The sequence below is a fragment of the Somniosus microcephalus genome, chromosome 15, assembly GCF_052327205.1.
Source record: "Somniosus microcephalus isolate GS21.2 chromosome 15, FLI_Smic_1.0, whole genome shotgun sequence".
Taxonomy (NCBI): domain Eukaryota; kingdom Metazoa; phylum Chordata; class Chondrichthyes; order Squaliformes; family Somniosidae; genus Somniosus; species Somniosus microcephalus.
The window spans coordinates 54,132,878-54,159,938 of NC_141001.1; the positions used below are offsets into that span (position 1 = coordinate 54,132,878).

The following is a 27,061-nucleotide window of genomic DNA, read 5'->3' on the forward strand; positions in this document are numbered from 1 at the left end:
AGAAAGCTTCTGGAAAGTCAAATACTGTAGGCATCTGAAGGCCAGTGTGTAAAGTATGTCTAACTTGGAAGTGCCAGGGCGAGGCAAAAGGCAAGTCGAATATTTTTCAAGCCTATTCTGCAGCACTAGTCAGGAACAATTGTCAGTTTTGCGGGCTCATATTTTGGTACTTCTTAATTGGGTTGCTCAATAAGATTGCAACAAGTCTGAAGCCCTGAACAACTGAGTTGTCGTTTTATCCTATTGAACTATCATGCTGGCAACTTCCCGAAAGGCAAGGCTCTGCACCGGAAAATCGTTTCTATAATTACAGTGGGCCAGACCAGGGTGTGGCAAGAGGTGTGTACAAAATGGGGGTGTTGTTTGAACATCGGGAGCTATTGGGTAACAGGAGACTGTGTTTGAGCATCTTGCAGTGTTGTGAAGGGAAGTGTTGGAATGCTGGGCGGTGGTGGTGGGTGAAGCAGATTGCAACAGTGTTGTGCTGGTGTAGATCTTCTTAATTTACTTCTGCTGCTGTGAAAGCAACATTCTCACACAGGACTGTCACCTCATCCCGCATCCGATTAAAACCATTCATTGCAGTTGTATGAAGTAAAGCTTTAATTAGAATCAGTTTGCTTTATTCAATATTCTTATACTGTGATGTGTTGATGTATTGTTGAGTGAATTGTAGCTCACTTACAAATTCTTTTGGAAAATACATGCTAAATATTCAGAATTGAGAGCACCACCTGGTAATAGTTCTCCTGGTGGGTTAGTAATATGTGATCTACTTAACTGGACCAGCCACATAAATACTGTGGCTACAAGAGCAGGTCAGAGGCTAGGTATTCTGCAGTGAGTGACTCACCTTCTGACTCCCCAAAGCCTTTCCACCATCTACAAGGCACAAGTAAGGAGTGTGATGGAATGCTCTCCACTTGCCTGGATGAGTGCAGCTCCAACAACACTCAAGAAGCTCGACACCAGCCAGGACAAAGCAGCCCGCTTGATTGGCACCCCATCCACCACCTTAAACATTCACTCCCTCCACTACCGGCACACCATGCCTGCAGTGTGTACCATCTACAAGCTACACTGCAGCAACTCGCCAAGGCTTCTTCAACAGCACTACCCACACCCGTGACCTCTACCACCTAGAAGGACAAGGGCAGCAGGCGCATGGGAACACCACCACCATCTGCAAGTTATCCTCCAAGTCACACACCATCCTGACTTGGAAATATATTGCTGTTCCTTTATCGTCCCTGGGTCAAAATCCTGGAACTCTCTCCCTAACAGCACTGTGGAAGTACCTTCACTTCACGGACTGCAGCGGTTCAAGATGGCGACTCACCACCACCTTCTCAAGGGCAAGTAGGGATGGGCAATAAATGCTGGCCTTGCCAGTGACGCCCACGTCTCATGAATGAATTTTAAAAAAATCTGCAGTACAGGACCATTCCTACCACATGCTGTATTCAGTTTCCATTAACTAAAATGTTCTGTTGTGCAGAAGTTGACAGACAAAGTTTTCATTTTAACATAATAGGTCCATGTATTTGATCTGTCAAAGAAACCTGAGCCTCTAATAGTGCTTGTTCCAAGAACAGGCAGAATAATGTAATAAAGCATGAACGACCCTCCACCCCCCCCCCCCCCCCCAACCAGTGCTATTTAAAGGAATCATGAACTACTTTCAGGTTAGCTGCTGGATTATTTCTTCTGGCTGTTGGTGCAATTATATGTGTTTTTAGAGGTATCTTTTACTTGGCTAAGGTTTGAATACTCTAGAGGGAGTGGTCTGGCTGGTCTTGAAGTCATTTTTGATCACTTAACATCTTGTGCTGAAACAAGTTGCTTCCAGACATGGGTGGCCTGGGAATTGAACATGACTGGGAAAATGAAGAGAGGCCACGCGGAGCAGGACAAGCTGCTAGAAGAGGGAGGAGGAGGAGTGGAGAAGGGCTCTCAGCAGGAGGTCATATCCACCCAGGGTCCTCAGGAAGCAATTCTCTCACCTCAACTTTCACTTCACAAAAGTGGTCTTGACTGAAATCTGCCAACTACTGTAGCCATAACTGCTGCCTCAAAGCAGGGCAAGGACCGCATTACCTGTGGCTGTCATGGTTGAATAGCTGCCAGTATGTGCGAGCAGAGTTGTGAGTGCGAGGCTTGCAGTAGTGCTAAGTGTGTGAGCATGAGGTAAAGCATATGAATGGTAGGATTGAGTCCTGATTAACAGAGATTGTTGGTAGGTGGGTGACGGGGGTGTAGTGAATTGTGCAGTGGATGAGGCTAGTGGTGCAGGTGGTAGGATATGCCATTTGAAGATAGAACTCACTCACCTTGACAACTAGTGTCAGATCCTTAAACTTCTTCCTGCACGGCATCCATGTTCTTGCAGCTACACTCCTGGCATTGACCTCCACCGTTAATTCTTCCCACTGCTTGCTGAGCATATGTCAGGAGGGCCTCCTGCTCCCCCCCCCCACCCTGTGGATACAGGATGTCTCTTCTTCTCGCCAAGTCTCACATCAAGACCTCCAGTGCATTGTCAGTAAACCTTGGTGCTCGCTCTCGCATATTCCTCAAAGTATCACAGCACAGATTCATTTTTCAAATGACTCCCACCGCTTCTTGTAGCCATAATGCACCTCCTCTTTAAGAAGTGCAGGCTGCCTTTAAGTAGCACTAGCCACTCATTATATTGGGCCCCCTGCTGATGGATGCAACCAATGAACAGCGCAGATACTGTTGGCTGAATGCAGCAATCATTTAAAACAGCAGGCAGCGCAAATTTAACATGCTGCCTGCATCATAATGAACGGGCGTGGGTTAATCGCATACCCTAATTCCCACGCCCGTTTTCGGGGGTTCTCCAATTTAATCCCCATGTTGTTTGAGTTAGCATTACATGGTACACCAGAAGAGGAGCTCGTATTGGTTCAGTGTAATATTGATTACAGGATACACTACAAGGGGAGCTCATATTGGTTGTATGTGCAATACAGAGTAGACTACAAGGGGAACTCATTGGTTTACTATCCAATACCGAGCACGTTACAGGTGGAACTCACACTGCGTCAATGTACTGGGTACACTACAGGGTGGAATAATGGCATAAACTGATACTTTAAAGCTACTTGTAATGAAGTAGATTCTGCATCTGTCCAATTAAGTGGGATCTACTGTACTCAACTTACTGATTTTACTTTGCCGAAACTTTTTGACTCACTGCGAATAATCACTCAAGAATTAAAAATTCTTTGTAAATTTCTACTAATGAAGGCATTTTAGGAACAGGAAGATCCCATTTTGCCACTCAGTCCAACCTTTTCTGGTTGATCTCAATCTATCTTCCTATTTTCTCACTATAGCTCAGAAATCTTTCTCGCTCCAGGAACATACCTGGTTGTCTCCTGAACTCGTTGACACTGCCTGCTTCAATGGCCCTCTCTGATAAACTTATCCCATGTGTCTACTATTCTTTCTGTAGTGATTTTGCCTTTATTCCCTAGTTCATCCTAATTCACTAATGTTTAATTGGTGTCTCCCAGTTTATGAAAGTGCCAACAGTAGGAACAATTTGTCCAGGACAACTTCATCAAAAACTATCTATCAGTAGGTAACCTGAAAGTTTCCTCTTTTGCCCATATTTTAAAAAAGTCATAGTGTTACGTTGCTCTGGTGCCACTCTGAATGGACACTTTGAGAGCCAAACTGTCTGGAATTTTGTGGATAAAACTCCACTGGTCGATTAATTTTACCAAAAATATTACAGAGTAAAAAAGGAAACCATTTTGTATTAATGATTACTTTTTTCCCTGTAAAATAGTGGACAGGAAAAATTTACCCACTGCTTTTAAAATGGTGGTTTTGGCAATGTGTGTGTGTGTGTTTTGGTCAACTAAGTGACACGGACAGAAATTCATAGCCATGCTAAAGAATCTCCAAACCAAGCCACTGCGAAATCCACATCAGTGGAGATTCTGTTTGCCTGCTATAGAGTGTACAGCCTCTCCCTGTAGAGACAGAAACACTTAAGCTGTGAGAACTAAGGCAGAGTTTGACAAGCACCAAGGCTTAGGGACCCTGGGGAGGAAAAAATTGGGTGGAGCTTTTGGGGCACTAAGGTCGCTGGGGCGCTAAAATGTTTGTGCCCCTCCTGCTTGGGGTGCTACTACTCAATTTGATGGCGCTATGTGCAGCAGTGCCACGTCATTGCAGACCTCCTCCCCTGATTAAAGGGGAGGAGCCTTGTGCTGCATGCACCGGGGCCCTGCTGGACTACCGGGGAGCAGGGGTGCTGTGAAAACACCCCGGCACTCTAGAGGAGTGCCAGGCAGAGCAATCGCAGCCGGCACCCCGCATAAAAGTGAAAGGGGGCAGGTGCTGGCAGTCAGCCCAAATAAAAATGGCCACCCGACACCTGCCCCTTTAACTTGTGCCGCTGCCGCTGCAAAAACACCCCCTGACCTTGACGGACATATCTGACCATGTGCAGTGCCGCAGGGCACTACCGGCTACCGCCACCGCTAACTTCCTGCTGAATTTCGCAGGAGGCATTAGCGGCACCGCGCCCGGGCACTTGGGGATTTGTGCCCCATTAACACCCCCGGGGGCGCTAACAAGAGGCGCAAATCAACCCAATTATTCCCCCGTGGAGTTGAACTGACTAAACGGTAATGTATAGGGAAATAATGTAATATAAACACACCCATTGGGGTGTTACTGAACATTAAGTAAATATAGTTTAGTGATATTATGAATCATGATGTAAAATCTACTTTGCATAATCCTGGAGTCAATCATTGATTTATTTCTTGAGCTGTACATTTCAGAATGCTTAAGGTACTATTAATTAAGAGTTGATGGGCTATGGTTGCTATAGCAATGTTAGCTCCACTGTATTCAGAGTTCAAATACACAGTGCGTTGTTTGTGTGTGTGTGCAGTCTATCCATCTGCATTCTGAAAATCTGCTACAGTGTAGGGGCGACCGATAATGGGCCACGTCAATCTCATACGGAGACTACATACTGGTCTGTTAATCCAACTCCTTCAGTTCAAAAGGAACCGTTCAGGAGCTAGTCTTCCATTCACATTTCAGCAGCCATTTTTAATTTTTTCATAATTAAGTTTACATAAATTATTTACAATTTATGAACCTTGTGCTCTACGAGGTGAGGGATGTTGATACTGGGAGCTGAACAGAGTATCAAGCACTTCATGCTTAGATGCAGGGTAAAGCTCCCTCTAACCTGCCCAATACCTCAGAATATCACGCAGTGTGACATTTTTCCAGTTCCCACATCAGCCTCACTGATGAGCGGGAGATGGTCAGGAGAGGGGGGTTAAACAGTTAAATACGGGGACACGTCCCCATCCTGTTGCACATGCCCCGCCCACGGGGCATCCGAAGAGGTGGAGAGGCGTGGCACTTATCATAGAGTCATAGAGTCATAACGGCATAGAAGGAGGCCATTCAGCCCATCGATTCTGTGCCAGCTCTCTGTAGAGCAATCCAGTCAGTCCCATTCCCCTGCTCTATCCCCGTAGCCCTGCAAGTTTATTTCCCTCAAGTGCCTATCCAGTCTCCCCTTGAAAACATTGAGGGCTGGATTTTACCAGCCCTGAGGAGGTGGGGTTGGAAGGGGGACTGTCGGCAAAATCAAAAAGAATGGGAGCGGGTCCAGAACCCGCTCCCAACCCACCTCCAAACAATCTTTCCAGGAGTCAGGTCCCCGATTTACGCAGGGACCCAACTCCTAGCGGCGGGAAGAGGATTATAGCCACTTAACTGGTAGTTAACAGGCAGTTAAGAGGCTTTTTCCCATTTTGAGACTTCTGCTGTGGGCTTCCCAACGTCGGGGAACCCTGCCAGGGTAAGTGAGGCGTGCTCTGGATCTGTTGTAATGTTTGTGTATAGATGACAGCTGCAGGAGTGGTGTGAAGGATGCAATGGGACACTGGTGAGTATCAGAGTTAAGGAGATGTTGGGAAAGTCATTTTTAATGTGTTTAGATTTTTCTGTAGGTGACAAGCTTTGAAGTGTTTGTGTGGCCTCACCTCATTGGGAGAAGTGACAGATTGCTTCTGTACTCTCACCTGCAGTTGCCATCTGTTTTATCCTAAGGATAGAGTCATTGGAGAACCTGGGTGCAAGGGCTCACCTTTGTACAGTGATTGTCAAGTGTTTGACAGCACCTCAATGCTGTCAAACACTGATAGATCATCTGTCAAAAATAAATGGTACATGTCCCTTTAAGAAAACTGGCAGATGAAACGTCATCAACTGACGTTATCTGACACCGGCTTTCCCTTAATTGGCCGGCAAGCCCACCAGTCAGGGGAAAATAGCGTCTGTGCATCGGACGTCGCTGGGGCTGGGACTAGAACCCGGAAGGCAGCAGTCCTGCCCCCAACTCATCTCGGCAGGTAAAATCCAGCCCTGAGTGTCTCCACTTCCACCACTTCCATCGGCAGCGAGTTCCAGGTCCTCACCACTCACTGTGTAAAAAGGTTTTCCCTCACATCCCCCCTGTATCTCTTGCCCAAAACCTTAAATCTGTGTCCCCTAGTCCTTAATTAACATATTTAATTTGACTTCCAATAAAATTCAATTGGAAGCCCAATTTAAAATTGACAGTTGCTGCGGGGGTTTCTCAGGGATCGGAAAACCTGGCAGTGAAAGGGAGACAGGAGCTGCCGGATCCATAAGGTAATTACCTTTCCTCAGCACTCTCTGTGGACCAGGCGTGCTCCCCCAAGGCCCCTCAAGGAAGCCTTTGGCCTCCCTCTGTCCCAATTGCCAGCCTCCGCCCACCACCTCCCCCCCAGCCCTCCCATTTGCCGACCTCTCTCTTCCCCCCCCCCAAATTGCGTGCCTCTCTCCCCTCCTGAATGCCGGAACCATCCCCAAGGGTCCCCAGCTGTGGCCTCCTGCCGCTGGTGTTCCCTCCTGGTTGCCGCACAAGCTGTCCATTTGGCCAGTTGCCAGGCAGGAAACGGAACTAAAAAACGTTAATGAGGTCATTCCATTAAATTCGGCAGGACCTCTGCATCCCCAACTTTGCCAGGTTTTTTGGCTGTTTTCAGCCTGCCCCAGAACCTCCCCCGCCTCCCCGTAAATACCGGGGTCATTGGGGTCGATTTTGTCGAACCTGTCGGGAAGAAGGCGGGACTTCCCCTTTCGGGTTTCTGACCCGCCTTATCGACGTCCGGCCAATCCGTGCGATTTTCCCTTGATTGACCTTGTTGAGCCCGCCCAGTGGGCTCAGCAGGCCAATTAAGGGCCACCCGGCAACAGGTGACGTCACAGACTGAAATTTCATCTGTCAAGATTTCTAACAGATGAAATATCAGTGTTTCACAGCTGTTTGAAGCTGTGAAACACTGACAGTCTGAGTTCTGACATTAGTCATTCGGCACAGACTCAGTTAAAACTCTCAGCAGCACTCAAAGCTGAAGGCTGTCACTTTTGACAGATCGCAGCCGTTCAGCTTTCAGTTCCGGCTGAGTGCTGCGCTCCCGACGGCTACAGGAAGAAAGGCTGTTAAGGTAAGTAAAGGTAAGTAAAAGTTCTTTACATACTTTAGACACACCAAACACACTTACCTTTACACTCATGCACCCATCACTCACCTGAGCGCCGACATCGCGACCCCTCCAACTCCTTCAACCCGACGGCCCGCTGCTCTAACCCGCCGTGGTTTGGAGCCGTCGGGAAACCCACACGAAACCCCTCAAAATGGGGATTAGGCTAAAAACTGCCTGTTAACTACCTGTTAACAGGCAGTTAATTGGCACTAATCCCTTCCCGCCTGGTTTCGGCGTGTCCCAGTGCAGGGCAGGTACCCGCCGCCCCTGAAACTTATGTGCGGCGGGGTTTTGGGCGGGATGGTGTCGGGACCCCCAAAGTCGGGATATCCCCCCCCGCCCCCAACGTCTGAAACCCCGCCTGACATCTCCCCAAAAATCTAGCCCATTGAATCAGTTGCAAATGAAAAACTGTAGAGTTGCAGTATATGGCAACAGCCACTGGAGGCTGACATTGACTTTTGCTTGCTGAAGTGGAGCATTGAAACAATGCAATGGTAAGTGGATTTGTATGGCCAGATACTCCCCAGTCGTGGAGCAGTGTGTGTACAAAATTTCCCCTAAGTAAACCAGAAGTGTATTTTGTCGTCATAAAATTTTGTACTGAAGCAAATTGATTTAGATGCACAGCAATGTAAGAGTGACAGTATAACTCTGGATTAGGGCCAACAATTTGACTCTGAGTTGCACTAAAGTCAAGAGGTCTGTGACCATCTCCTGGAAGTAGTCTTGCATTGCTTGAACTTTGTTATGGCTTCATTGTAACTCCAGCACAGTGCAAAATTCAGCGATGGTACAACCTGGGGACTCCTTAAACCTAATGTTTATGTTAGCAATGAGCCGGCACTGCTGCTCATGATTTTGTACAATCCTACCAGTTCTCTTTTTCGGCACGCACACTCAGAACTCCTATATTGCTGAGCAGAATGTGATGCACAGCCAGCAATGTAACTTTGACCTTTGAGCTATGCATCGCACTCCATAAATACCAGCCTGTGAACAGAACCTGTATTTTAATAGTACCCCAATCTGCTGAGGCCAGGAATGGTACAGGGAATTGGTTATAAAGTCAGTTATCTTGTATTGTGTTTTATTTCAATACTGCTGCTTCCTCATTTTACCTCGAGCTTTAATGTTGCCTTAAATTTAATACAAAGAAACCTCTTACTTATATTGTTTTCCATTTGGAAAACCAAGCAAAACATTAATAAAAGAATTTAATACAGAAAGCAAAATGATAGATTTTTTGAAGGGTTATAAAAATGTACATAAATGCTTCGGGAAGGAAATGGCTAGTCCTGGTTTTGCATCTCAAACAAAATATTCAAGCCGAGCTGACTTTCAGGCAGATGTTTCCAGTTTCTAATATTTGGAGATTGTGAGGGAAATGTTAAGGCATTTATTTGGACGGGCTGTGAAAGATAGAAGCCTTTAGATTAAGTCCAAGCTATCTTTCGGGACAGTGCCTGTTTAAAACACTCGGGGTCCGTATTCCCAGGCCTCAGTGACTTCTCAAGTGTTACTAAGAGATTCTGGTGGTATTCCTTGATATTGAGTGGGTACTTGGCTCTCACAAACTCGTATGCAGTCATGAGCTGCATGTTCTGCTTCTGCATGAGGTACTGTATGATACAGGTCGGTGCCAGGGAGTACCCATCCCGGCAGTGAATCAGGACACGTTTCTGTTTCTCAGTTGATGCATTGATGCACTCATTGATGTCTTCAAAGCATCGTTGTTTCAATGGGAAAACGTCCTCATTTGAAAAGTCATTGATGTCGACCTTGAGACGAGACCAGCTGTGCTTTACGTTCCTGGAGCAGGTACATGGGATTAGACACATGTTCAGCTCTCCAGGGAGGTTGCTCATATCGATAATGCTGTCTATGTTGTTCTTGCACAGGATGCGTCCACTGTAGGCAGCATTGAGATTCCCTACATAAATGTAGTCGGTCACCTTGGCGATGACGGGTTCAGAGTATTGCAGCTGCTCGGGGATGCCCCGCTTGCAGTCTTTTGGACTATCTGTTTTGCTTAAGGTCTTGCGGCTGTGGTTCTTGAGTTTTTTGGAACCAGACCTTGAAGGCGGGTTCGAATCGGATTCTGAGCTGCTGTTCCAAGGTGGTGAAAATAAGGAGAACCTGCTGGAGGACTTGGTTTTAGCCAGCGTTTCATTGGAAGCCGATAAATTAGACGTAGACGTGTTTGACCCAGAAGCACAAAAGAGGGAGGCTCTCTCCAGGGAACCAGTGCTGCTAGAGGCTCCAGTGGTGTAGGCCTTGGCCATCTGAAAGAGTTATGATAAAATCATTAGGGAAAAGATGAACACAAGAAAATACTCTTGAAGTTAACAGGAACCTCAAAATTGTTTTAAAATAGTGTATTGGATGAATTTGAATTTTTTTTGACATTGAGCTCCTTTGTGATATGATTTCTACATCACATTTTTCATTCTGAGTTCATTAATGCTTTTTGGTGCATCATTAGTTCTCTAAATATTTAGGTTTTAACGAACTAGCCAATAGATCTAAAACCATTGTCATTGGGGTGACTGATCAAATGATATTACAAATGTTTTGACACCACGTTACGTATGGGTTCAATAGTCAGATTTAAAATAGGTGGCCATGGCCAGCAGTAAGATCCCTAAAGGCTGTGCACTGCATTATCAATAATTACGACTGCAACTGTTTTTAACTCAATGCATTCATAAGGTAGGAGATAAAAAATATTTGTTCTTGGAATGTGGGTGACACTGGCAAGACTGCATTTATTGCCCATCCCTTAGTGGCCTGAGAGCATTAAGAATCAACCACATAGTGTAAAACTAGAGTCTGGTGTAGGCCAGACGCAGTCGGGGAAAAAAGAATGAGCAACTATACCCATTACATTAGTTCACTGTCACTTATCCTGGTGGCATTGCACCCATCAACAGCAGTCACTTTCACAGACTCACTTAACATCTATTCATCCTATTTACAAGTGGACTCATCTGTTCACAACCACCAGCTCTCCGAAAGCTGTGATATTCTATTGCAAAACAGTCAGGCACATAAGCTACCTACAACATGCTGCAATATGGAAAGTAGCCAATAATGTGAGAGATCGAATAATCATCCAGTTTTAAGAGAAAGATACACATGGCACCATTACAATACAATTTAGACCCGAAACTGCTGTTTTAATAAGAAACACGAGACTGCACGTCTTTCTCCTTAGTTAGTGACCCATTTGTGGCAATGTGATTTCATCAGCATCTTGTTACAATTTCCCTCCCTCTGTCTATTAGAGGCATGGGGCTAAACTCTCTGAGGGATGTGCCGTGTATGGTGAAACAAGAGCTGTAGCTTGCCAGCAAGCAATATCCTTAAGGGCAATAAAACCGAGAAGCTTCCCTACTTATCTCATAAGATAAGCATTTGCAGCAAAGCACTTGTGCATTAATTAGCAATTCACTTGCACGCAGGCCAGCTTGAAAGTGCTCGCTTATATTAAATCTCTTCCACAGAAATTGTAGACTGTAATAGAAATACTCTGGATAAGAGAACTGAAGTGGCTTAGGGTTTATCTCAACTCAAGTTTCCTTTAATGTAAGCCATGCTCTTTTTCTGGGACCAATTCTCCTCATTTAGCGCTCATGTCACAGCATAACTAGTGCTGAATGGGATACACACATCACAGAATTCAGTTTGATTGACTGGGTTTCGTCACCACGATATTAAGTCTATTAATGCCTCACATTTGAAGATGAAGGATAGTCTACTAAGAATTTGTTTTACAAAGTATTCATTTAATAGCAAAAAACATACAAAAAACACATGATTACTAGGGGTGCAGAACTTTGTTTCTGTAAGTATATGCTTTTTCACCATAAAATTGGGAGTACTTTGAACAAATAGTGCTCCCTTTTAACAAAATTTACTTTCCCTAGACACATTACTAAATGTCATCTTGAAGAAAATATGCAACATTGCATGAGTTTAAAGGGGCACTGTCTTTATTGGTAGAGATAAAAAGTAAAACACAGTCTATGCTGGAAATACACAGCGAGTTAATTTTGACTTCAGTGGAAATTAAAATCGTGAGAGATGTATAATGGGTGGCTGAATTGATATCGCCCAAAGTCAAAATTACCCCCAGCAAGTCTATCAGCATCTGAAGAGAGAAAACACAGAATAATGTTTCAGTTGCATGGGTGCTTCTTTCAACAAAGGGTCTCTACTGAGAGAATTTTCCGTCTTTTTCTCCTTTTCAAAACTGCCTGGGTGCGCTGAGTATTTTTTACAGTTTCTCACTTTTTAAAGCTGTCTTTACAAATGTTTATCAAATGTATTCTTTTTGTTTGGGATGAAAAGCAATGTGACATCGTTTTAGTGATGCCACACGTGTTTCACTGTGCGACGTCTTTACAAAGAAAGAGGACAAGGATTACCAAACATGTTTTTACTAAGAAAAAAACCCTTAAAACCATAGCTGATTTATATGAATCTTTCTACAGAGATGACCATGGGACACAAAATTACTTTGCCAAAGTACTACATTTAAAAATGAGATAGCAGCAGAGAGGACACTATAATAAGCTGTCAGCGTTCTTACTCCTAATCACTATCTAGTAACTCACGCCTCACTGCAAATTGCAGGCTGTCAGGTGAGGCCAGGAGCGGAGCTTTGATACCAGCTGCCCCCTGTTATAAATCTCATCATCATAAGAAACTACTCATGAAGTAACGCTGGACGGCCAGCTGGTGGCGCCGTCCAAGGAGTATAAATACTTGGGCGTGGGCCCAGCTTGCTCAGGGACATTTTGTAAGACAGGAACTAGTGAAGTACAACTAGACCTCCATGTTCTGAAACAAGTTTATTAAAGCCTTGCTTTATACTCAAACCAAGTGGGTAGTGAGTTTTATTGCATCACCCCCCACCCCCTCCCAGCTGACACTCATGGTCCAGACCCACATCTGAAAAAATGCCATTTGGATGAGGTGCCTAGGGGCTGCCGGAGGTTGTGGGACTGGATTCCAGCATGAGTAACAACCCTCAGAAAAGGAGGGTCTGAAAAGGATTATAAAATGGAGAACAAGAAAATAAAAGAACGGATTTGTTCAAATCTCCTTTTAATCTCGTTTGCTTAAATTAATAGTGCTGCTGACCTTGTCAGGCAAATTGATTTGACGATGTGAGGGAGCTGAATTAATGCATATACAGTTCAAGTGACGGGATCAGTGAAGCACACAATGGTCGATTGTTCATGGGGCCCTCCCTTGTTGTTAGACTTGGGAACATCTCCATTTCATCCAATAGTACAGCTGAAAAATTGCCATTTGGGTGAGGTGCCCAGGCGCTGCAGGTGACTGTGGGACTGGACTCCAGTCAACTGTCCTGCTGCAAAAGCAAAATACAGCAGATACTGGACATCGGATATCAATAGTATTTTACCAAGCATTAATATAGAAAGTAAAAAAGGAGATAATAGAGTCCTTACTCTTCAGTTTCATTCCCTTTTCTCCTCTTCCCCTCAAAGGCACTGATTTCTGCTGAGGTGCAATTCCAAAGGTGCTGCTATCTCGCCACCCCCCTCTTCCCCACCCAGTACCTCATCGAAATGCCCAATCTACTCGAGCGTCTGGACTCTGTTATACACCCCGCCCAATGTTCCTTTTTAATGACAGCCGCCCTCATCGAAAGTGAAAAATATGCCTTGCGTATTGTATTGGACGCGACTTCTGCCAATGAACCGGAAGCTGCGTAGAAGCGTCCTGCGCATGCGCGCTTACGGCTCATTACGGGAGCGGGGTCGTTAAGAATTTTTTTTTAAATGCCGGGGAGGGAGCGGTTTCTGGGGGAAAATACCAGGGAGGGAGCTGGCTCTGGGGAAAATACCGGGAGGGAGTGAGCTCTGGGGAAAATACCAGAGAGGGAGCGGGCTCTGGGGGAAAATACCAGGGAGGGAGCGGGCTCTGGGGGAAAATACCAGGGAGGGAGCGGGCTCTGGGGGAAAATACCAGGGAGGGAGCGGGCTCTGGGTACAATGCCAGGGAGGGAGCGGGCTCTGGGGGAAAATACCAGGGAGGGAGCGGGCTCTGGGAATAATGCCAGGGAGGGAGTGGGCTCTGGGGAAAATACCAGTGAGGGAGCGGGCTCTGGGAATAATGCCAGGGAGGGAGTGGGCTCTGGGGAAAATACCAGGGAGGGAGCAGGCTCTGGGAATAATGCCGGGGAGGGAGCGGGCTCTGGGGGAAAATGCCGGGAGCAGGCTCTGGGAAAAATGCCAGGGAGGGAGCGGGCTCTGGGGGAAAATGCCGGGAGGGAGTGAGATCTGGGTGAAAATACCAGGGAGGGAGCGTGCTCTGGGTGAAAATACCAGGGAGGGAGCGGGCTCTGGGAAAATGCCAGGGAGGGGGTGGGCTCTGGGAAATAATACCAGGGAGGGAGCGAGCTCTGGGATAAAAACCCAGCAACATCATGCTTTCGGTTCCAGATTACTGCACAGTACGCTTCTGCGCAGCTTCCGGTCATTGGCAGCAGTCACTCCGTATTGTATTATTGCTCATACCTGGGATTTCAGGCTGCTTTTAAAATCCTGGGATTCCAAAGCTGCATATCTCCCATTGCCATCGGAGGAGACAGACAAACAGAGGGGCCTGTGTGATCGGACAGGAAGCTTCGGGGTGGATGTCATGGTTATGTGCTTGTAGTCCGGTCGTTCGCTTCTACTCATAATCAAGTTTGGGCATGAGCCTGTGAAATAAAAGAGAAAATGAACAGGTTTATCTTCAAGGAAAGTATTCTTGACAAGAAATCTAATGTCCACCCATTATCAAATGGATTCATATTCATTGCAACTTCTCTTTCACAAAGTATGCATGTATCTGTAAACAGACAGCTGACCAGAGGCTCATGTTGCAATGGGCCTCTGTGAGAAAAGATCTGGGCCACGATATTTATGGTGAGGTGGGGAAGGAGCGGAGGCTTGCATCTGCGACCGGAAACCCAAAAGTACCAGGAAGGCGGAGGTGCTGCCGAATTTAACGGCTGGACCGCATTAGAATTCTTTTAATCCATTTTCCGTCCGGCAGCCGACCAGATTGAATACTGAGATAAACATTGCCCAGGACATCGGGAGAACTCCCCTGCTCTTCCAATAGTGCCATGGGATCTTTTACGCCCAGCATGCCGGTCGCGTCCTGATGAAGCAAGAGGAGCAATTTCTCATGGCCCTCTTGTGCATCAGTTTCAATGTGGTAGCCATTGCTGCCAAATTTGGGCACGAACCAATTTCTAAGCCATGGGGGGATAAATTCGTGTTCACCAGCATAGTTGCCGGTGCAGTTAACAGTCGCTGGAGATGGCTGCAACATTAACTGAGTGAAGTTGGTCTGGGGGCATGGAGATAGGTGGCGTAGCGCTCACCTTCCGTGCAATGCCATCCTGGTGGCATTGCTGGAGGGATCCGGGACGAAGTTTCTGTCCAGGTCCGGCGTTGCAGCTTCCCACAGCCTCTGTGAGTGAAGCTATGGAGCTCGCAAGGAATTGTGGGCACTGAAGAGGTCTGAGATTTAAAAGGCCATGCACACTGAAGCATTACAAAATAAAATGCAGTGAATCAATACATTTTTCATCCCTTTCTGCATTTGAAGAAATATTCAATATTTAAAAGAAGTTCCAAATGTGAATATTCAGTTGTTAAAGCTGAATTACCTTCCTAACCTCAACAAATGGGAAAACTGCCTCAGCACTAACACAAATAGCTCAGCAAGCCTGGGAAGGGGCACCCAGGGTCTCTCACGCAGCACTCCAGCTTTGTGCAGGGGGTCAACGCTGCGAGAGGTCCTCTATCCACAGGGGCCAGGAGGCCCTCCAGAAAGAACGATGTGGGAGTACATCACGAGGCCGTCACTGCCAGCAGTGTCGCCCCCATCACCTGGCTCCAGTGCCCAAAGAAGCTTCATGACCTCAGACCACTGGTCAAGGTCAGTGAATGCACCTTCAAAAGCCGTCTCCTACCAACTGCACCACTAGCCTCACACATTGCTCAATGCACAACCCCCAATCAATCTGCACCAATCACGAGGCACATCTCCCATTCCTAGCCTCACCTCACTCCCTTGGAGGAGGCAGTGCTGACCAGTCTTGGCAGGGACATGGTTAAGCACTTGGCCAGCAGCCAGGCTGAAAGGATACAAGATGCTGCTATCCTCGTATGTTATCCTCCTTCTGGCATACACCTCTTGCTTTCCCGCCCTCCCGTCAGCACAACTCCATCCTTGTGCTTTCCTCATTTCACACACTCAAGAAATGCAGCCTGCCCAGCCAATGGGTCAACAAGAGGCAGTCTGCCCAGCCAGTGGGACCACAGGCGGATGATTCCATCTTGGATATCCTGGCCACAAGGGGCTGTCTGGGATGCATCCTTTCGTCCGATTCCTCCTATTCTGCGTCTTCCTCTTCTGCGTCTTCCTCTTCCCTCTGCAAGTGGATGCTATAAATGTGAAATGACAGCATAAAACACCGGAAATACTCAGTTGGTCAGGCAGCATGTTGACCTGTGATGTGAACTCTGTTTTCTCTCCATCGATGTTGCGTGACCTGCTGAGTGTTCGCAGCATGTTCTGTCTTCTCAAAGGTCTTCATTTACCACCTGAGCCTTTGCAAGCATCCAGCAGCACTCCCTACACACTTAAAAAACTTTTCACATCTATTGCAGCAAGCCACCACTTCAATAAAATCAAACAAAACCCAGTCCAAACCGTTAAATTCAAACTTACCTAAACGATGTGTGTGTCTCTTTAAGAGCTGCAGACATTGCCACTGTCAGCCTGCTTGCACACCAGGTTAACCTGGCATGCTTAGGACCCAATTCAGCGCTAGGGTCGAAGTTTGCGTTGGTGACGTTAAGTCGGCATTGCACCCCGATTGATGTCACCACACCACCATTTTTTCCCCAGGGCACTGCCAGTTACTGGCAACGCAAAGTGGGAGAGGAATAAGGTGGCTGCCTCAGGACCACCACCAGCTGACCGCTATTTTATCGGCATTTCATGGCACTACAGAGTGGCAGTAAGTCCATGAATTTGTAGCCCTTATTCATTGTCCCTCATAGATACTGGTAAACAAGGAAATATCCTGTAGTATTTGTTCAGGGTTTCTCAGAGCCTGTTGAGTGAGGAATGTCCTGCAGTATTTATTCAGATCCTTCAATAGACCCTTAGTGATATGCTGCACATTAAAGAAAGTATTTCAGGCTGCTGAAGTGAGTCAGTGAAGGACCTGAGGTCATCAGGGCCTGACTGCTATTTTATTCCGAGGCCGCACAGGAAAGCTGTCGTGGCTTCCCTATCATGGACAACCTAATGGCAAAAGGAGCCAGGGCCAGAGGTGGCCCAGAAAGGTGAATGAATATTTTTTTAAAGCTTCCATAAGGAAAACTTGTGCAACCCCTCCCCCGACCGCAATGCCCTCCCAAAGCCCCTCCCAACCATTCACATGACTGCCAGGGCCCATTCATTTGGGCCGGCAGCAGCAACCTCCTGCTACTCAAAACTCCGCTCCCGCTTGGGCAGGAGGTTGGTGGAGCCTACGGACATGAGGTCCGGGAGTTAAAATTTCCCAGGCCGCACGCTGAGGACGGTTGGCTATTTTGCTGTCCGCCTTGGTCCCTGTCGGATTGGCCCTTCAATGTCAGGAGCTGCGTTTTTTTAAAACTGTCCTATTAGCCCCAAACTATCCCGGCTATCGCGCTGAAGACTTGTGCTCCAGAACTAGCTGCGCCTCGAGCCAAGCTGTTCCAGTACAGCTACAACACTGGCATCTACCCGGCAATGTGGAAAACTGCCCAGGTATGTCCTGTCCTCAAACAGCAGGACAAATTCAATCCGGCCTATTACCGCCCCATCAGTCTACTCTCAATCATCAGCAAAGTGATGGAAGGTGTCATCAACAGTGCTATCAAGCAGCACTTACTCACCAATAACCTGCTCACCGATGCCCAGTTTGGGCTCCGCCAAGACCACTCGGCTCCCGACCTCATTACAGCCTTGGTCCAAACATGGACAAAGGAGCTGAATTCCAGAGGTGAGGTGAGAGTGACTGCCCTTGACATCAAGGCAGCATTTGACCAAGTCTGGCATCAAGGAGCCCTAGTAAAACTGAAGTCAATGGGAATCAGGGGGAAAACGCTCCACTGGCTGGAGTCATACCTAGCACAAAGGAAGATGGTTGTGGTGGTTGAAGGTCAATCACCACAGCCCCAGGACATTGCTGCAGGAGTTCCTCAGAGCAGTGTCCTAGGCCCAACCAGCTTCAGCTGCTTCATCAATGACCTTCCCTCCAACATAAGGTCAGAAATGGGGATGTTCGCTGATGACTTAACATTGTTCAGTGCCATTCACAACTCCTCAGATAATGAAGTAGTCCATGCCCGCATGCAACAAGACCTGGACGACGTTCAGGCTTGGGCTGATAAGTGGCAGGTAACATTCGCCCAACAGAAGTGCCAGGCAATGACTATCTCCAACAAGCGAGTGTCTAACCACCGCCCCTTGACATTCAATGGCATTACCATCGCCGAATCCCCCACTATCAACATCCTGGGGGTCACCATTAACCAGAAACATAACTGGAGCAGCCACATAAATACTGTGGCAACAAGAGCAGGTCAGAGGCTAGGTATTTTGCGGCGAGAGTCTCACCTCCTGACTCCCCAAAGCCTTTCTACCATCTACAAGGCACAAGTAAGGAGTGTGATGGAATACTCAACACTCAAGAAGCTCGACACCATCCAGGACAAAGCAGCTCGCTTGATTGGCACCCCATCCACCACCTTAAACATTCACTCCCTCCACCACCGGCGTACCATGGCTGCAGTGTGTACCATTTACAAGATGCATTGCAGCAACTCGCCAAGGCTTCTTCGGCAGCACCACCCAAACCCGTGACCTATACCACCTAGAAGGACAAGGGCAGCAGGCACATGGGAACACCACCACCTCCAAGTTCCCCTCCAAGTCACACACCATCCTGACTTAGAAGTACATCACCGATCCTTCATCGTCGCTGGGTCAAAATCCTGGAACTCCCTACCTAACAGCACTGTGGGAGTACCTTCACCACATGGACTGCAGCGGTTCAAGAAGGCAGCTCACCACCACCTTCTCATGGGCAACTAGGGATGGGCAATTAATGCTGGCCTTGCCAGTGACATCCAGATCCCATAAACGAATAAAAAAAACTACAAAAAAAATTAAATTAAAAATCATTTAAATATTGCTTAGTTTCCCATTTCCCCAATTTCTCTTCTCCATTCTTGCCTACTTTTAATATTCTGACTTTATTTTTTTTCTTTCTGATTTAAGCTATTTGGCTTCACTCTTTTACCCCTCTAAAAAAAAATCAGAAATAGTTTATTTGCCTGTTCTCTTTAGCCAGTCGTGTCCAGATAAAGATACAGAAGATACATAGAATTACATAGAATATACAGCACAGGAGCAGGCTATTTGGCCCAACCAGTCCACTCGAGCCTCCTCCTGTCTTTCCTCAACTAACTCTATCAGCATAACCCTCTGTTCCCTTCTCCCCCAATTGCTTATCTAGTCTCCTCTTAAATGCATTTATACTATTCACCTCAACTACTCCCTGTGGTAGCGAGTTCCACATTACCACCACTCTCTGGGTAAAGAAATTTCTTCTGAATTCCCTATTTGATTTCTTGGTGACTATCTTACAGGAAAGTCTCTTTTTACTGGCACCTAAATAACCGGAAATCTCTCTTAACTGGCAAAATTCAGGAGTAGGTTCAAGTAAGTTTTACTTCATATTAGTGGCCGTGTAACCGGGGTTCCTGGATCTGTGGCCATGTAACCGGGGTTCCTGCACCTGTTGCCATGCAACAGGGATGCCTGGATCTGTGGCCGTGTAACCGGGGTTCCAGCACCTGTTGCCATGCAACAGGGATGCCTGGATCTGTGGCCGTGTAACCGGGGTTCCAGCACCTGTTGCCATGCAACAGGGATGCCTGGATCTGTGGCTGTGTAACCGGGGTTCCAGCACCTGTTGCCATGCAACAGGGACGCCTGGATCTGTGGCCGTGTACGGGGCTCTCGTACCTTAGTAAGTATACCTCTCTGTAATCCAGACTTTTTGATCAACCGGCACCACGCCGGTCCCGTCGGTGCCGGATAAAAAAGAGTTTCCTGTATATTGATGGCCTCTAGTTTTGTTCTTCCCCACAAGTGGAAACACTTTCTCTATGTCTACTCTATCAAAACCTTTCATAATTTTAAAGACCTCTATTAGGTCACAAGTTAGCCTTTTCTTTTCAAGAGAAAAGTCTCCCAACCGGTTTATCCTTTTCTGATAGGTATAACCTCGCAGTGTCAGCAGGCCATTTGTTTATGGAGGAATCATCAAAGTCAAGCCCAATCCTGTCCTCAGCCAACATCCACACACAAATACAATTTCCAGCAAGTGTCCCTGGCTGATGTTTCCTGTCCCTAGCCTACAGGACACTGGCACCAGTTGTAGTTCTTCTTTTTGTATCCTTGATGAGATGATGCTAATTGAGAAAGAACCAACAACACTTACAACAACAACTTATATTTATATAGCACCTTTAACGTAATAAAATGTCCCAAGGCACCTCACAGGAGTGTTATCAAACCCTTTCTGGTCTGTATGTCTCACTACCACAATATGTTGTGCATTTAAACACTGAGAAAAAATATACAAATAGGAAAGGGACTTCCCTCTCCCATCAGGGGAAGGAAGGGGAACTGCTAATTGTGAATAAGATTTTACTTTTTTTTTAAATTGAGCAACTTGGATGAAGGGCTAAAGCCAATATCTATAAGGTAACACAAAGGTTGGAAAGTGAGGAGATGAGGTAATTCAAGTAGTAGTGGTTATGTGATGCTATGGGAGGAATTTTAACCCCAAAAACGTGTGCGTTTGGTTTGGGTGGGAAGTAAAAATGTAAAAAGTCTCAAACCCAACCCGCCTCGAACCCACCCACTTCCGTTTTTAACGGAGGCGGGACTGGGGGCGGATGACCAACCTGCTCCCAGGAGGCGGGCCACTCATTTAAATATTTTAATGTATCTGCATGCCTCAGAATTTTTCTCTGTTTTAACTTTAACGCTGGCCGGCTGGCTTTCCCCGATCTTGGGAAACCCCGCAGCTAAAGGGAGGCGAGGACTGCTGCATGGAACCTTTTGCAGCACTGCTTGTGAGCCAGAACGAGCAGGTGTGCTACCCCTGACCGCCAAGGAAACCAGTTAAGCTCCCCAGCGATCAGAACTCCAAACCCCCTGCCCCCATCCCGCTGTCCTCCATGGCCTGCTATCCCCTCCCAGCTCCCCAATGTCCTACATGGGGCCCCCCGCGATCTGCACCCCTCCTCCCCCGATCTCTCTGGCCCCTTTCACAAACTTCTCCCCTTCTCTCCTGATCTCTCCAGCCCCTTCAGCGATCTTCTCCCCTGATCTCTCCAGACTTCCCATCAATGCCGCCCCGACCCCCGAACTTCCATGGACTTCTCCTCTCCTCTCACAATCTCTCCGGCCCCTTCCCCGATCTTCTCCCATCCTCCTCCGATCTCTCCAGGCCCCCCATCGATGCTGCCCCGACCACTGACTTCTCCGCGTCCCCCCCCCCCCAATCGATGGCCCCTGACCCATGATCTTTCCGGCCCTCCCAACGATGTCCCCACTGCCCCGATCCCTGATCTCGTCCTCCTTGCTCTCCGCACCCCGGCTGTGGCCTGGTGCTGAAGGCCAGCCAACCTCTCAATCCGACTGACTGCGACCAGGAAACAGAGACAAAAAAATGCTAATCAAGTCCTGCCATTAAATGCAGCAGGACCTGAGAGAAACCCGCTCTTCCACAAAACTGCCATCTCATCCCACTCCCTCCCCGCCTCCCTGTTTATATCAGGGCCTATGTTTGCAATTTAAAAGTCTGAAGATTGTCAGAAATGAAGACTGAGGGAAGTAAGGCGATCTTGAGATTCTGAACAGGAATGAGAGTAGGAGACTGTGTAATGAGTCTTGATTTCAACACTGTTAGGATGCAGGGAAGGGGAAGAGTGAGTAGGATGGAGAATTTGGAACGTATGAGGAGCAAACAGGAAAATTCAAAGCAGCAATCGCTATAATAGCATCAATAGGGAAAGACGAGAAAGACTTCACGCTGTTATGGAGAGAGAGTGAGAGAAACTAGAGGGAAGATTGCCTATCAGACAACAAGCTTTTTTTATATCCTACTTAGGAGTGAGAGAAGTGTTAGGAGAGCCTTCCCGATATAAGAACAGATATTGTAATGCAAGTCTTGAACTTACCAATACCAACAGATAATCAGGAATAAACTGCCTTCTGGGGCCTCGACTGCTGCAGTTTTGCAAATTGTGCAAACTAGGCAAAGTTTTGAAAAAAATATGCATTGCTTCCTTTTTACTGTGTTAGTGCAGGCAATTCAAACCCACTGCCACAAGCTCCAGAGCACCCATGTTTCAGAGGCTCGCCTTTCATTTTAAGAACCATGCAGCACATGTTGAGCACTATAACAAAGTTCCTGGCTAAACATTAACACAAGGAGCAGTGCGTGTGTCACAGAACAAAGACAGCAAAAATGATCAGGATCAAACGTGGCCGTTTACTTTCGAGCACTTCTCCGTCAGCAAGGTAAACAGCCCCTATCTGCAGCCTGCAACTCGATTGGCTGCACCTGAGAACCTATCTAATCGTGCAACTTCCGCTTGCTTTTGCAAATAAAAGATTTATTATTGCTACCAATGAATTGAGACAGAGAAAGAAAGAGATACGCAAAGGAGGGAGAGAGAGAAAGAGGGAGGGAGGGAAGGAAACATGTACACTTTACGGGGAGAGGGAAGGAGCGAGGCACGTTAAGTGGGAGGGGGAGTAGTATACTTGAGAAGAGGGGGGAACAGAGAAGTGCACAAAATGTTGGCAAGAGGGAGGGAGAGATACATGGAAGGGGAGAAGAGGAAAGAATGGAGACAGGAGCAAAAGGAGATGAGAGAGCGAGAGAGATAAGAGAGAAAGAGGAATCAAGAGAATCAGACACACGCATAAGAGGGAAAGAGAGGGACAATACAGCTTAAATTGGGAATCGAGTGGAGTCCGTCCCTGCTCAGCATCACTGTGTATTAACACTCTGGGTCATCATGGAGCCCATCTTTTCCCTTCAAGTCAGATGTTGTTGTTGTTGAATCTGGAGATTAAGGGAGGAAGACTAGGAAGAATGAATATGTTGCATTTATTAAGAATCTGGAGCTATTCACCAGAGGGTCAGGGAGTAAATCTATAACGAGGTTTCTATATAAGAATGTTAAAACATTTGTAATAAGCTGCCTGAGGTTAAGGCTGTTGTAGCAGCAGGAAACTGTGATGCAACAAAAATACCAGAAACATGATTAACCGCAGAAGATTGAAAGGAATTCAATATATAAGAGGATTAAATATTTAAGAAGGATCGAATAGACAGGAAAGGGGGTGGTTTAACTTTATGTGCCAGGTTCCTGAAGGCCCATCACCACCTTCTCCGAACAACTATGAATAGGCAATAAAATGTGAACTTGTCAACCTCACTCACATCCTAAGAACAAATAATAAAAAATACCCATGATTAGCAAGTGGAGACGACATAAGCATGACCCTAAATGGATCAGCAGGAAAAAAGAAAACTGAATGGTGCAAAGCCTACAGGGAGAAAGGTGAGGACAACACTGGGCAGATTGCAGAGGTGTGTTAAAGGGGGCTTAGAGGGCCAAAGAGTAATCTCGAAATTAGCAGTGTTTGCAGACATTAAACAGATTAGCAAGAACATTTCTGAGTAACATAGAAACATAGAAGATAGGAGCAGGAGTAGGCCATTCGGCCCCTCGAGCCTGCTCCGCCATTCAATGTGATCATGGCTGATCATCCAAATTCAGTACCCGGTCTCTGCTTTCTCCCCATACCCGTTGATCCCTTTAGCCTTAAGAAATATATCCAACTCCTTCTTGAATATATTTAATGAATTGGCCTCTACTGCCTTCTGTGGTAGAGAATTCCACAGGTTCACCACTCTCTGGGTGAAGAAATTCCTCCTCATTTCTGTCCTAAATGGCTTACCCCTTATCCTTAGACTGTGACCCCTGGTTCTGGACTCCCCAACCATCGGGAACATCCTTCCTGCATCTAGTCTGTCCAGTCCTGTCAGAATTTTATAAGTTTCAATGAGATCCCCTCTCATTCTTCTAAACTCCAGCAAGTACAAGCCCAATCGACCCAATCTCTCCTCATACGTCATTCCTGCCATCCCAGGTATCAGCCTGGTGAATCTTTGCTGAACTCCTTCCATGGCAAGAACATCCTTCCTCAGATAAGGTGACCAAAACTGCACACAATACTCAAGATGTGGTCTCACCAAGGCCCTGTACAACTGCAGCAAGACATCCTTGTTCCTGTACTCAAAGCCTCTCGCTACGAAGGCCAACATACCATTTGCCTTCTTAACTGCCTGCTGCACCTGCATGCTTACCTTCAGCGACCGGTGCATAAGGACACCCAGGTCTCGTTGCACTTCCCCTTCACCCAATTTTTGCCATTCAGATAATAATCTGCCTTCCTGTTTTTGCCACCAAAGTGGATAACCTCACATTTATCCATGTTATATTGCATCTGCCATGCTTCTGCCCAATCACCCAACCTGTCCAAATCATCCTGGAGTTTCTCGGCATCCTCCTCACAGCACACATGCCCACATAGCTTTGTGTCGTCTGCAAATTTGGAGATATTACATCTAGTTCCCTCGTCTAGATCATTAATATATATTGTGAATAGCTGGGGTCCAAGGACCGATCCCTGCGATACCCCACTAGTCACTGCCTGCCACTCGAAAAAGACCCATTTATTCCAACTCTTTGCTTTCTGTCTGCCAACCAGTTTTCTATCCAAGTCAATACCTTGCCCCCAATCCCATGTGCCTTAACTTTACACGCTAACCTCTTATGCGGGACCTTATCGAAAGCCTTCTGAAAGTCCAAATATACCACATCCACTGGTTCTCCCTTATCGATTTTACCAGTTACATCCTCAAAAAATTCCAGTAGATTAGTCAAGCACAATTTACCTTTTGTAAATCCATGTTGACTTTGTCCGATCCTGTCACTGTTTTCGAAGTGCTCAGCTATTACAGCCTTTATAATGGACTCTAGCATTTTCCCCACTACCGATATCAGGCTTACCGGTCTGTAATTCCCCGTTTTCTCCCTACCACCTTTTTTGAATAGTGGGGTAACATTAGCTACCCTCCAATCCATGGGTACTGTTCCAGATTCCATCGAATGTTGGAAGATGATCAGCAATGCATCTACTATTTCTAGGGCCACTTCCTTAAGTACCCTAGGATGTAGATTATCAGGCCCTGGGGATTTATCGGCCTTCAGTCCCATCAATTTCCTTAACACCATTTCCTTACAAATACTGATTTCTTTCAGTTCCTCCCCTTCATCAGGCCTTATGTTCCCCGACATCTCTGGGAGTTTATTTGTGTCCTCCTTTGTGAAGACAGAACCAAAATATGTATTTAATTGGTCTGCCATTTCTTTGTTACCCATTATAAATTCCCCTGATTCTGACTGCAAGGGACCTACGTTTGACTTCACCAATCTTTTTCTCTTCACATATCTATAAAAGCTTTTACAGTCAGTTTTTATGTTCCCTGAAAGCTTACTCTCATATTCTATTCTCCCCTTCTGAATTAATCCCTTTGTCCTCCATTGTTGAATCCTAAACTGCTCCCAATCCTGAGGTTTACTGCTTTTTCTGGCCAATTTATATGTCCTCTCCTTGGATCTTATGCTATCCCTAATTTCCCTTGTTAGCCGCGGTTGAGTCACCTTTTTTGTTTTATTTTTATGCCATACTGGGATGAACAATTTCTGTAGTTCATCCATGCAGTCTTTGAATGCTTGCCATTGCCTATCCACCGTCAACCCTTTGAGTGACATTCCCCAATCAATCCTACCCAACTCGCGCCTCAGACCATCACAGTTTCCTTTATTTAAATTCAGGACCCTAGTCTCTGAGTCAACTACTTCATTCTCCATCTTAATGAAGAATTCTATCATATTATGATCGCTCCGACCCAAGGGGCCTCGTACAACAAGATTGCTAATTAATTCTTTCTCAATACATAATACCCAGTCTAAGATGGCCTGATCTCTGGTTGGTTCCTCGACACATTGGTCCAGTACTATAACTATCGAATATGAGGCAGTCGGGGAGGTTCACTTCCATCAACTGTTCACTAAGCAGGAAACTATGGGGTATCAATTTTTCTTGGGCGGTAGCACAAAATGGACATTAGTGCTTCGGCAGCCATTTTGCAACCTGCCAGATTTTCCTTTCCATTTGGATTGGGGGGACAATAGACATTTGAGGGGGCATTTTTAACTCCTGTGCTGGAAGCCAGTGGGATGTGCGGGCCGGTCACCCGGGAGTCTCCGTGGACGGCCCCGGCCGATACTAATGGCAGGGCCTCATTTACATCCCGCTGGCCAGCTGCCCGCCCAAAACAGGTGTAAAGAGGCAGCTGGCTCTCTGCCCAGAGGCTGCCGTCGGCACTGGGGTATGAGGTGGGTGGAGCAGGCATAAAAGTAAGTTTAAACAAAAGGAGAGGACTTGCATTTATGTAGCACCTTTCATGACCTCAGGACATCCCAAAGACAATGAAGTATTTTTGCAGTGTAGTTACTGTTGCAGGGTGGAGAAATGTGGCAGCCAATTTGCGCACAGCATGTTCCCATAAACAGCAATTAGATACAAGACCAAATAATCTGTTTTAGTGATGTTGATTGAGGGATAAATATTGACAAGGACACCAGGAGAACTCCATTGCTCTTCTTCAATTAGTGCCATGGGATCTTTTATGACCACCTGAGAGGGCAGATGGTGTCTCAGTTTAACGTCTCATCCAAAAAACGGCATCTCCTACAGTGCAGCACTCTCTCAGTACTGCACTGAAGTGTCAATCTGGATTATTATGCTCAAGTCTCTGGAGTTGGGCTTGAACCCACGACCTTCTGACTAAGAGGTGAGAGGGCAATATTGCCAACCCCACTGCCTCATAAATCAGGAAACAAACTCTTAAAAATCATGAGATTTGGGGCACGATCTTGCCAGCCCTGGGGAGGAGGGTATGGAGGCGGGACTGCCGGGAAAATGACAGAATTTGGGGGTGGGTGCCCAACCCGCCCCCAACCTGCCTCCGTGCCATCTTGCCAGGAGGCGGGTAGCCGACCCGCGCCGGATCCTGTCTCCTTGGAGGCGGGAAGGGGATGACAGCCACTTAACTGCTCGTTAACTGGTAGTTAACAGGCAGATAAGAGGATTATCCCCATTTTACCCACACAAGTGCGAGCTTCCCGAAGGCTGCGATCCTTGCCAGGGTCACTGAGGCGAGCAGTGGGTCTGCGGGGTGTAAA

At 46.7% G+C, this 27,061-nt stretch overlaps 1 protein-coding gene across 4 annotated transcripts in view; it reads right to left on the reverse strand.

The window, feature by feature from the left end:
* Positions 1-8,691: 8,691 nt before the first annotated feature.
* The window catches only part of LOC147106737 (uncharacterized), a 73,534-nt gene continuing 55,164 nt past the window's right edge, over positions 8,692-27,061 (reverse strand). For 3 of the 4 annotated variants that reach the window (XM_086007811.1, XM_086007809.1, XM_086007810.1), the window contains 2 exons: positions 14,135-14,319; positions 8,692-9,868 (listed from right to left, as the gene is read on the reverse strand). In XM_086007811.1, the coding sequence (XP_085863937.1) occupies positions 9,020-9,868; positions 14,135-14,319 (1,034 nt within the window). In that variant the 3' untranslated portion in view covers positions 8,692-9,019. Of the gene's footprint in view, positions 9,869-14,134; positions 14,320-21,910; positions 22,240-27,061 lie in introns of those variants that run through there. The other variant, XM_086007812.1, reaches the window with a different exon arrangement.